Raw genomic sequence first — 11,708 nt, 5'->3', positions numbered from 1 at the left:
ACTTGCCTGGGCATATTTCTGAGGGTAGTTTGTCATTGGGTTAGTGTTAGGGCGATGAGTCTCATTCACCTTTACCATTTACTTTATGGGTAGGTTTTGCTCGTGGACCGATAAGAAAAAAAACCCCTTACAACAACCTTATTGAGTTGTCATAATCTGACACAAGTTTCACTGATTTGATACATCATTCAATCAGTCTTGGCTGATAGATTCCTGAACTATCTGTCACTTTCAAAATGTTATTTTATTGTGAACGGAAACAAGTTTTGCAATTCACATGGCACTAATGGAAGTTTTGAGCATTCTCCACTCTAAAAGGCGCTGGGTCTCAAAAGAATGCTTGGAAATTGTTTGAATAATAGATTCATGAGCCCTTCTTTCTTCAAAGACCTCGCATTTTCGGGTTCCACATAATTCCCCTTGTAAACTAAAGGATTCATGAATGAGCCGTCACCTTACAGAACTTAGTGTTGATAAGCCTATTAATCCTCTCAGGATAGCTCACAGTAAAAAGGTCTAAAGAACTATGAGAAGGAACTATAATATCAGTTCAAATGTTTACAATCCGAGTACATATCAATGGACCTCCAGTACTCTTATTCTTGTAGAATTCAGATCATGAATGCAATTAGGCATACAGATCCATACCCCAAAACTTCGCAGGCTGATTTGTTCGATATTTCTTGTCCAAACTTTTAATCAGGTCCATGTCCTCCTTGGTCAGCTCAAAGTCAAAAACTTGAAAATTCTCTTCCAATCTCTCAGGTTTTGATGACTTTGGAATGACAACCGTGTCACGTTGGATACCCCATCGAAGAACAATCTGGGCCACCGTTCTTTTGTATTTGGCAGCCAGTCCCTGTCACAAGAGAAAAAGATAATAAAACTAGTGGTAAACCAGAGCCACATAAGGAAATTTTGTATTCAGTTGGTAATGACAACAGACGAAGAAATTATCCATTCAAGGATAAACTTACTTTGAAAATTGGGTCATCCAAACATGAAACTGAACCAAACCATTCAGTGTTTGCCGCAGCACCTCCTAGAGGGGTGTGAGCTGTAACACAAATACCATGCTTCTGACAGAATTTGACAAGGCAATCACGTTGAAAATAGGGGTGCGTTTCAATTTGATTCACAGCAGGCTTCACTTTGGAGTAAGCTAAGCAATCTCTAGTTAGAAAGATGTCGTAGTTACTGCATGCAGATTTTTTTATCAGAATGCAATTTCATAAGGTCTGAAAGAAAAGCGATGCAACTTTTCTCACAAATTCGAGTTGGGACACACAGGGATGGTCAATCGAAGACATCTTTCCAAACATAAAATTTCAAATGATGGCTTCAGCACAGTTAGTTTCTAGTACACATTCGCATCCCTATGTTACCAATGATTTCTAACTGGTTCATCCTGTCAAATCAAACTCCAACAGCCCACCAAAAAACCAGGACTTCTGGATCAATTTATGCACTAAACCTTTCAAAAATAAAATGAGGCAAGAAAAGTCCCATCCCTTGTGTTTCACACATGTATATTAGGCCCAAAGGCAGCTAGATCTGACCATGTCGTACAGAAATTCTATTTTTAATGCAACTACGCACATGTGTATGCATTTGTGTAAATTCTAAAAGGATGAAAGTTATACAACTGGTGACTCTTGTGAAGAGCGGCTTTGTCAACTAAGCTTCTTGGTTTTCTCTCCACTGGGGTGTGTGTAACTGCTAAAAATGTAAATTGGCTTACTGGTGTAGCACCTTTGTACTCAAGGCTTCATACAGAAGAGTGAATCCTTAGCATGTATTTTTTTTGTTATTGGCAGCGGCTGTCCGGGAACAGCATCCCGACTAATCCTGGGAGTGCACGGGCTCTCGTCAAGAAGTTTCTCGCAAGTGTACCTCGGGTAATTCAATGGGAAAATCTCCCAATCCCATGGCCCCTAGAGATTGTTTGCATCCAGTAGGATTCGAATCTTGGACCTTGGAGGGAGCATACCACTTGAGCCAACCCCTAGAGGTCTTTAGCATGTATTGAGGGCTAGAGTTTGAGGCTTTGGGCACTTCTAACTATCATGGTACTTATTAGTGAAATGTTTCTTTCATCAACTATGCTATAGACATAGATTTCGGGTTCAACCAAGTAAACATTTTGTCTTTTGCCATCCAATATCTTTAATCTTCATAATTAAAGCAAATATGAATGCTCACCATAACTTACATTTTTCATTATGAAATCGCCGCAGTTTTATTTGCATCCCTAACCAATATGTTGATTACATATGATACGCATTTAACTCCACAACCCTTAGGGGTTGGCTCAAGTGGTAATGGCCTTGGTCAGCCTCTTTGTGGTACCCTCCAAGTCTATGGTTCAAATCCTTGGATGCAAACAATTTTTAGGGGCCACCGAACTAGGGAAATTTTTCCTTCAATTACCTGATGTGCACTTGTGGGAAACTCTTTGCCGAGGAGCTATGCACACCCGAGATTAATCAGAGCTACATTCCCGGACACCGGATGCCAATCAAAAAAGAAAACATTCACCTCCACTTTTCTAAGCTTTAAAACTATGTAAGAATATAACTTCAAACTACAGAAGATAAGAGGGAGCTTGTTTAATTGAGAAAAAAAAGGAGAAAATAAAAGAGCACAGCAGAAATACATGATCCATATAAAGTTTCAGACTACTCCGTGGAATTTTTTTATAATCTCTAAAATTAGAGCACCTGATCCCAATGCTGTGAACCAAACCCATAGAAACCAGATCTTCCATGGCATGCCAGGTGGTTTCCAGAGATATGGTTGTATCTATGTCCAGCACGCCATCCTCACCTAAAGCACTACCAGTGTTACCCACCCCTGCATGTATGTATGGAAAATTTTCAGAAAATTCAATCATTGGAAAGTGCATAGGTTTATAAATTCCTTTAAATAGCTACAATGCAATGACATGAACTAAACAACAACATCACAAGCTACAGCACAGATTTTGTCAACCAGTCCTGCACAGGATACGAGGCATGTGGAGAAATGAAAGTGGGACTCATCTTGGTCTGTAAGTTCAAATTTGCAAATTCTATTGACTCATTTTATTCAATTAATCCACCTTCCCTCAAATTCAGGCCTCCCAGTTTTATAGGTGGGATAGAGCCATACAACACTTGTAAGAGACTGGAAATTGCATGATGTTTCGATCCTTCCATGAACTTGATCTACTTTCACTAGTACTAACATTCCGATTCCCCATTAATGTCACAACCAGCATGTTCATCAAAACCTTGGTGCAGTAAACAACATGATATCTAAAGCCATCATATTTTCATCTCATACGAAGTTGAATCTAAGCTGCAGAGCCCACATACTGTAGACCTCACCCACATATAAAATAATACAATATGCAGATAACAATAACAAAGAGGCTGCCAAGAAGAGAGAAAGAGATGACACAGACAGACAGGTTGTTCTGAAAGTAAGTGCCAGTATGCCTAGTGCTAGAATGATGAAAGAGGCAGACAGGTTGTACCAAGATGCCTTGTGGCTACTGGAAAGTGAACAAGGTACAGATCCAGATAATCTAGCTGAAGCTTCTTCAGGCTGTCCTTACAGGCTTCAACGACATGCCCATGGTCTGAATTCCAAAGCTGCAATCAATGTGTCATTAATAAAAGGAAATTTGCATTAGGGGGACAACAAGAAATAAGTGATGCTACAAATCAAAGAAAAGTTATAGAGTTCACAGTTATAACTTGCCTTTGTGGTAATAAAAAGATCCTCCCTCTTCACAAGTCCAGTTCGAAATGCTTCTGTAAGTGCCTCACCGACTTCTGCTTCATTCTTGTAATCAGCTGCAAGCAACGTTGACTTGTCAAAATTCATATGCTTCACACACACCCCAAATCGGCATACATGCCACGACTACCATAATTGGAAACATTCACAAAGATCAAAACTCCTACATTTAAATCTCTCTCTTTCTCTCTTTAAATGTCTCTCTTTCTCACTCTCTCCCAACAACATTAATTATCTTCTGAATTTCGATCTAATTGTAGGTCAAAATATAGCATGAATACATTAAGCCCGTAGCTATAGAAACTTTTAACTGAAAATATAGTTAAGAAAGTATGACGGTAGAAGTGTTGCAGGGTGTCCACGGGATTCTTCAATGATTTGCAAAATCGAAAAAGTAGAATCCCAAAAACCCACAAGTGAAGCAGCATGAGATTGAGCCCCGGTTTGGATTGAAAATTCATATCATCTCATCTTGATTACAACCTTTTCAAATTCTCGTACAAAATATAATAAATAATTCAACATTTTCAAATTTTAAAACAATAATAATATTTCATTCAACTCGTTCAAAACCATTAAACTCATCTTTGAATACCAACGTGCAAAAAAACTTATCTAACCACGAGTCCTCGACCCACCACATAAAATGTCAAAAAATGCAAGTTCCTTGAGAGAGAGACAGAGAGGGTACCGGCACAATCGAAATGGCGATAGCCAATCTTGATTGCATTGATGACGAGGTCCCTCATATCTTTGCCTTCGATACGCCAAACGCCAAGACCCACTATCGGCATCTTGAACCCGTTGTTGAGAGTTATAGCCATTTTCCTCTAAAACGCTAGACTCTCCCTCCCGTCTCAGCTTTTCTTTTTAATGGCTGCAAACGCAGCTCAAGAAGAAGTTCCTCGGACTGCTAGTGCTGACAATCAGATGAACTAGTTCGGCTGTTGTTGGTTGATATTGCTATGAATTTGCTAGCCACTCTCGTTTGTGCTGATAAAACCGGATCCAGTCAAAAGCTAAAGGCCATTGCTTTACGTTTTTACTAAAGTGGCCCTGACCCACTACTACCCCGTTATAGGCCTGGCTGGATAGAGGCTTTTGGGCCTGGTTTGGACGCGGCTACGTTTAGATGAGTTAATTGAGTTGTAATTAGTAATATTTTATAAAGTTTAATTTTTAAATTTGAAATGAGTTTAATATTTTAGGTTGAAATATATAAACTAAATTGAGATAAATTTAATTTTTCTAATAGAATCTGGCGCAATTAACTCCTATTTTCTACGCTTTATAATTACGTTGGAATATAACCCCAAATTAGGGAGAATATAAGAGGGGACCAATATTAGGTACAGTCTCTATTTGATAATTGTAATGTAAATTTAAATAATTTTATCTTGAAAATTTTTTAAAATTATAAAACTATTCCTCTTAAAATGATATTTTTTTTATTTAATAAAAAACCTGTATATATAATTTTCAAGTTAGCATTACAAATAGAATTTCTCATAACAGGGAAATTGTCTAGGGAGAAAGAGAACCGCAAAAATACGCGATCGGCAAATAAAGTTTAGGCCACTTCAAAATTCTCATATAAGATTTCAATATCCTTAATAGACCAAAGCTTAAGCCCAAGCCCAAGCCCAAGCCCAACGGTGTCCTAACTCTTTCAAGTCAGCCCAAGCTCATCACGTTACAACGACGGCGGACTTTCCCCACCAGTCCTTAGAAAGCACGTGTATCATCCTTTTCCACGCCTTTCTTGGAAATTAGACGCAGAGAGAGGAAGGAGAGATCCGAAGCTCCAAACTCTCTGAAACTAACCACGAGATTTTCAGATCCCCGAACGACGTCGTTGCAGATCCACGATCGAGAATGTCTAATTTCAGCGGCGATGAAACGGCACCGTTCTTCGGCTTCCTCGGCGCAGCAGCGGCCCTTGTTTTCTCCTGTAACTGAACCCTAACCCTTACCTGCATTTTTTTCCACCAATTCATTCTATCTCATCTAGATCGATATCGTTTCGCCTTTGTTATCTGTTTGGTTTCTGAGAAAACAATTTATAGCGAAATAAATCTGGTATCCGATTACCGAATTATCATGTAAGTAAATTATCGAGTATTGGTTTGGCTGATAAGGCTTGTAATCACTTCCTAGTATAAATTTATTGTTTTTTAGGCCATTCTTCATATTAACCGCTACCAACATATAATAGTCATTTTTTTCTTTTTCCCCTTTTTCATTGGTTTTTGTACGGTAATGTTGGCTGATATCGATTTAATTGGATTCAATAGTTACACTTAGCTCGAATTATGTAAAGCGCTTAATTGAGTGTGGTTGATGTAGATCGGGTTCAAATTATACATAAAATCCCGATTATATTATAGAGTGTTCAATTGAGCATGTTTAGTATAGATCGGATTAAATATGATTATTGGAAATTTAAGTTTGGTTTCTTGGTTCGGTTTTCGATCGATAACTATTCAACGTCCAAAACTCCAATTGGAGATCCCATTACTCAATGTAGGCTGATAGAACTACATAAAAAGTAAGATTCTAGGAGAAACAATAAGAGTTTTTTTCTTCCTTTTTTTTTCATATTTACAATGTTATTTTTACTGCTTTTTGGTTAATATTTGGCTATTCAGGTATGGGAGCTGCCTATGGGACAGCAAAGAGTGGCGTTGGTGTGGCTTCTATGGGTGTAATGAGGCCTGAACTGGTGATGAAGTCCATTGTTCCAGTTGTTATGGCTGGAGTTTTGGGTATCTATGGCCTTATTATTGCTGTTATCATCAGTACTGGGATTAACCCAAAGGCCAAGTCATATTACCTGTTTGATGGTTATGCACACCTCTCTTCTGGGCTTGCCTGTGGTCTTGCTGGGCTCTCTGCTGGTATGGCAATTGGTATTGTTGGTGATGCTGGTGTTAGGTATATTTCTGATCTCTTATATGATTCTGATACATTGTTATCATCAATTGCTGTGTACTAAATTGTGGATTTATCTTTTGGACAGTTCTGGGACTTGGGGGTTGGTCATGAAATTGATTCTTCTTAGCTGTGTGCACCAATAGAATAGGCTTTTTTTTTTTTTTTTTCATTGATTGGATACACTAGATTGTGGTCTGAAGTACATCGACCTTATGGAAGTACTGTTTTGAAACACCCGAGGGTGAAACCAGGCGTCTTCAGGCCATGGGCCTGTGATTTGACCAATTCCTCTACCCCGCTGCTTCCCCTTCTCTGTTTCACTATTCCCACCTAGGTCCTTGGCTTTGATTGCTTGGCCGGGATAGAACCAGCGCTTAGTAAGCGGTGGCAACAGCCCGGTTGGTTGTAACTAACAGTGCGCTGCATGCCACATACTTGATAGCCTGATTTACACAAGATTCATTGGCCTTTCACAGGATGGATATTTGAATGGATTTTCCAATAATTAATATCGGTTCCTTATTCACAATTTCTTTTGTTTATAGCGTATATTTGTAAATACATTTCCCTTTTCAATCTCTTGCATTTCCATTTTGTTTTTTTTTATAATAATTCTTTTTAATAAGTAATGCATTTAACGACTCGTGAGTAGCCCAAGTGGTAAGGGCGAACTTGTGTGCATGAGCCCCATGTCACAAGTTCAATTCCCCCTGGGATCAAACTGCGATTTAGGTGGTCATGGCAGTGGGTTGTTGTGCTAGTCTCTCCTGAGGTTTAGGTTCCATGGGTGAGTCAAAAAAAAAAAAAAAAGTAATGCATTTCGTTTAGTTTGTGATGCTTGTTCAGACTTCTCTTTGGATCTTTGTAAGTCCAACCTCACTTTTGATATCCCCTACTTCATGAACAAAGGAGACCATTTGTCACATGCAACATCTTTTGTTAATATTAATGAATCAAACTAGCCAACAAAAATTTAGTGATTATTATTATTTTTTTTTATAAGTAATCAATAATATATTAATAGAGATAGGCAAAACTCAACTACACAAGATGGTATACAAGAGATAAGACCTATCTAGGTCGAAGTAAGGGAAACTAAAAAGTCATGAAAATTCAAGCCATTAAAATCTAAAGCAATAGCCCGTAGAAATAAAGTACTGAAAAATAGAGTTCTAAGTTCCTTTGGAGACTACTCCTTGTCTTCAACAGTCCGATCATTGCGCTCTTGCCATATACACCACATAATACTGATCGAGATCATTTTCCACTCTGTCTTGATTTGTTGAACTCCTCTTGAAAGTGTCCAGCTGGCCAATAGATCTACCACAGATGCAGTCATAACAAATGATAACTCTATCCTTCCACCCACAAGGCTCTAGTTGTCTCGCAATGTAGCAATAGGTGTTCCACTGTCTTGCCAAATCTCCTACACGTGCAACACTAGTCTAGTATAACTATCCGGCGCTTCCTCGGATTGTCAGTAGTCAGAATCTTCCCCAACACTGTTGTCCATGTAAAGAAGACCACTTTCGGAGGCACCTTATTTCTCCAAATTCTCCTCCATGGGAATGGAATATTAGCGGCTTGGGAAAGGGACTTATAAAAGGATCAAATTAAGAAAATGCCCTTACCCGCTGGAGTCCACCACATCCTATCAACTTGCTGTCTATTCGGCTTCATAGAATAAAGAAGGTTGAAAAAAGCCTCAAAGATGTCCACTTCCCAATCTTGCGCCTCTCTACTAAACATAACGTTCCACTGCACTTGGTCTCCTTATAGGAGCATAAGGTCCTCTATTGAAGCTTCCTGGTTACGTGCCACTCAGAAAATAGCTGGAAATGCATCCTTTAGAGCCTCATTTCCACACCATATGTCCACTCCAAAACTTAATGCGAAAACCCCTCCCCAACACCAATTTAGAATGACTACTAAAATTCCCCCACCCCCTCCTAATGTGTTTCCAAACTCCCACACCGTTGGCCCCATATACCTCTTCAGTGCACCAGCCCCTCCACATGCTTCCATATTTACAATCAATCACCAATTTCCATAGGGCTTCTATCTCATTGATACCTCCATAGCTACTTCCCAAGTAGGGCTCGATTGAATGTTCTCAGATTTTTTATACCCAAACCACTTGATGAGATTGGTCTACACACCTTATCCCAACTGACCAGGTGAAAATTGAATTTATCCCCTATCCCACCCCGTAAGAAATCACGATACAGTTTATCAATCCAAGCCGCTACCCTGGCAGGCAATTGGAACAAAGATAAGAAGTACGTAGGTAAGTTAGAAAGGGTACTCTTGATAAGAGCCAACCGGTCACCTTTAAACAATTACAATCTCTTTCACCTTGACAATTTCCTTTCTATCTTCTCTATGACTGAATCCCATATGGATGAGGCCCTTGCGGCAGCCCCCAACGGCAATCCCAAGTAGGTAATGGGAAGAGAAGCTACCTTGTACCCAAGAATACTAGCTAGTTGCCTAGTGTTACTCACATTCCACACTGGCACTAAATCTGACTTGTTAAAATTAACTTTCAGGCCTAACGTTGCCTTCAATGCCCGCAACTGGTTTTGATCTGCCTCACAGAATAGGAGCGTGTCATCTACAAAAAGTAAATGAGACAAAGTAATAATGCCCCTGTTGGGATCACCAATCGAAAATCCAACCACAAACCCATGTGTAACCACCACCGATATCATCCTAGTCAAGGCCTCCATAATGAAAACAAAGAGAAGTGAGAACAAATGATCTCCTTGCCTTAGGCCTCGAGAGCTGCTGAAAAAGCCGGTAGGACAGCCATTAATCAATATTGAGAATCTGGCTGTAGAGATGCATCAACTAATCCAAGAATGCCACCTAGCCTCAAAGCCGCATCTCCCCAACAAATACAAGAGGAAATTTACGTGGTCATATGCCTTCTCCATATCTAACTTGCAAATAATCCCTATGGAGGCAGCCTTTAATTTGCTATCCAGTCCCTTATTCGGTATAAGGACTGAATCCAAAATTTGTCGCCCCTAATAAATGCATTTTGTGACTTTGAAATGATCTTGCCCAAAACCACTCCCAATCTGTTAGCAAGAACCTTGGAAATAATTTTTACACCCAATTCACAAGGCTAATGGGTTGAAAATCCTTAACCTCCAACGCTCCAATCTTCTTCGGGATCAACATAATAAAAATAGCATTTAGGCATTTCTCAAACTTGCCAACCAAGGATACTTCATGAAACATATTCATAATGTCCACTTTCACGACCTCCCAATAAGATTGGAAAAAGCCCATCGAGAAGCCATCTGGGCTTGGAGCTTTATCTTTACCCATACGTCTGTTGATTATTTTTTTTTCTATAAGTAAAAATATACAATCCCAAAACAATACGTTGATTATAGTGTATGTTGATTATGATTTTGCAAATTTGAGGTTTAATGTCAGTCAAAACATGAAGAGAAACAAAACTCAAGTTAGGTTGGAAACTTGATGCTTGAAACGAGCAGGTATTCTAATTTACTTGTATGGAAAAAAAAATTTTACAAAATAGCTCATGTATTGCAAACCTCAGCAGTATTTTTTAACTTTTTGGATTAGTAATGCATTTCAACTTTTATGCTGAAGTAATATCTGAGCTTATTTCTAGAATTCCATACTTCACAATGAGGATGCTTTTTCCGTTTCTTTTTCTCTGATTTGGGCTCTTAGTGAAGTCGACATCAACACTCTTTGCCAGTTTCGGAATAGTTTTTATTAATTTGTGCTACTTCTTGAGTAGATGAGTGTGTTTTGCAGAGCTAATGCACAGCAGCCAAAACTTTTTGTTGGAATGATTCTCATTCTCATCTTCGCTGAAGCACTTGCCCTATACGGTCTTATCGTTGGCATTATCTTGTCTTCACGAGCTGGACAATCCAGAGCAGAATAAGAATGCTGCCATGTTGCCCAAGATTCTTGTTACTACTTAGTTTTATTATGAGGGGGGATGTGAATTGTCAGAGAGGTTAGTAATTGCCAGGTAGCACCTGAGCAGCTCTGGAAGAATGAATTATTGGAAGTAGGTGCTCTGCTTCTGCTTAAAGTTTGGTGGTACTGTGCTTGTAGAAGTAGGATTGAGTTTCTGTGGCTAATAAAAGCTTGCGAAGCTGTACTCTCGTTTGGTTTCATCTATTGTTGTATTTTTCCATAAGAACTTAGAACTGTTATAGAATTTATGGTCATGGACTGGTGTGTGCATGTATGGTTTTGTTATCCCTATCAAATGTTGGTACATCCGAGTCAATATCCCACTTTTATCATGGAATGGCCTTATCAGCTAGTTCAATGAATTTGGTTGTCAAAGGTAACATCTTAATAAGCTTCCCCATGATAAGGGCAGTAAGATTGGTTTCTTCTGATTAAAACAAACAAAATAGAGAGACGTAAAGAGAGGTTTTGTGGGTGCATTTCCCAAATTCAAGCGATACTTCTGAGTGAAACCCAGCCGTGCAATTCCGAAATTCAAGTTATACGAAGTTCTGTTTGGTCACGAAACTTGTATTGAAGGGCTGCTCCAAGTTTTGTATGGCCTTGGTTGGTATGGTAGGGATAGAATGTCTTTTATTTTTATTTTTTCCTTCTATGAATAGTTTTACAATCAACAGGGGATTAGAAAACTGATTATGGGGTTGAAAATAAAATTCGGAACAATGAGGTGTCTTGGGATGGCTTGAATGGGAATGCTTCCACACATAATGTTGGAAGCAGTTTATTTAACTATATTGTGCGCAATTGAATTGACACTTCTCTAGGTACCAGTAAGTGGATGTCTGTCGTTTTATGACCAAGGAGATCTTCCCTTCGTATCAAGAAGAGGGTAGACTGTCGATTGGCTTTCTACCCTGTTATGTGTGTTGCATTGTTGCTAGAGCTGTAAATGAACTAGTTTGTTCGATAGCTTACTCGGTATTCGTCCAGTTAAACTCAAATCGAACTTGATTTGTGAAAAA

The 11,708-nt window shown here is 39.0% G+C and overlaps 2 protein-coding genes across 2 annotated transcripts; one reads left to right on the top strand and one right to left on the bottom strand.

The window, feature by feature from the left end:
- Positions 1-457: 457 nt before the first annotated feature.
- Positions 458-4,780, bottom strand: LOC121256179 (NADP-dependent D-sorbitol-6-phosphate dehydrogenase-like). The gene is made up of 6 exons (XM_041156849.1): positions 4,475-4,780; positions 3,745-3,839; positions 3,518-3,635; positions 2,721-2,853; positions 978-1,197; positions 458-859 (listed from the first exon to the last, which is right to left on the bottom strand). The coding sequence occupies exons 1-6, from the start codon at positions 4,605-4,607 to the stop codon at positions 629-631; spliced, it is 930 nt and encodes a 309-aa protein (XP_041012783.1). The 5' UTR covers positions 4,608-4,780; the 3' UTR covers positions 458-628.
- A 648-nt stretch (positions 4,781-5,428) lies between these two features.
- On the top strand, positions 5,429-10,956 carry LOC121256180 (V-type proton ATPase subunit c1). The gene is made up of 3 exons (XM_041156850.1): positions 5,429-5,734; positions 6,432-6,717; positions 10,516-10,956. The coding sequence occupies exons 1-3, from the start codon at positions 5,659-5,661 to the stop codon at positions 10,646-10,648; spliced, it is 495 nt and encodes a 164-aa protein (XP_041012784.1). The 5' UTR covers positions 5,429-5,658; the 3' UTR covers positions 10,649-10,956.
- The last annotated feature ends 752 nt before the right edge of the window (positions 10,957-11,708 follow it).

Source organism: Juglans microcarpa x Juglans regia, chromosome 3D, assembly GCF_004785595.1.
Source record: "Juglans microcarpa x Juglans regia isolate MS1-56 chromosome 3D, Jm3101_v1.0, whole genome shotgun sequence".
NCBI classification, from domain to species: Eukaryota; Viridiplantae; Streptophyta; class Magnoliopsida; order Fagales; family Juglandaceae; genus Juglans; species Juglans microcarpa x Juglans regia.
Note: the sequence above shows the minus strand (reverse complement) of the source record. Positions and strands in the feature narration are given on the sequence as shown.

What these genes read in the sequence shown, in the direction of transcription:
- LOC121256179 (XM_041156849.1), bottom strand. Translation starts at nt 4,607, where the DNA reads ATGGCTATAACTCTCAACAACGGGTTCAAGATGCCGATAGTGGGTCTT. An exon ending in ATCTTTTTATTACCACAAAG is followed by an intron (nt 3,636 to 3,744) that starts GCAAGTTATAAC and finishes CATTGATTGCAG; the next exon opens with CTTTGGAATTCAGACCATGG. An exon ending in AGTAGCCACAAGGCATCTTG is followed by an intron (nt 2,854 to 3,517) that starts GTACAACCTGTC and finishes ACATACATGCAG; the next exon opens with GGGTGGGTAACACTGGTAGT.
- LOC121256180 (XM_041156850.1), top strand. Translation starts at nt 5,659, where the DNA reads ATGTCTAATTTCAGCGGCGATGAAACGGCACCGTTCTTCGGCTTCCTC. An exon ending in AGCGGCCCTTGTTTTCTCCT is followed by an intron (nt 5,735 to 6,431) that starts GTAACTGAACCC and finishes TTGGCTATTCAG; the next exon opens with GTATGGGAGCTGCCTATGGG. An exon ending in GTTGGTGATGCTGGTGTTAG is followed by an intron (nt 6,718 to 10,515) that starts GTATATTTCTGA and finishes TGTGTTTTGCAG; the next exon opens with AGCTAATGCACAGCAGCCAA.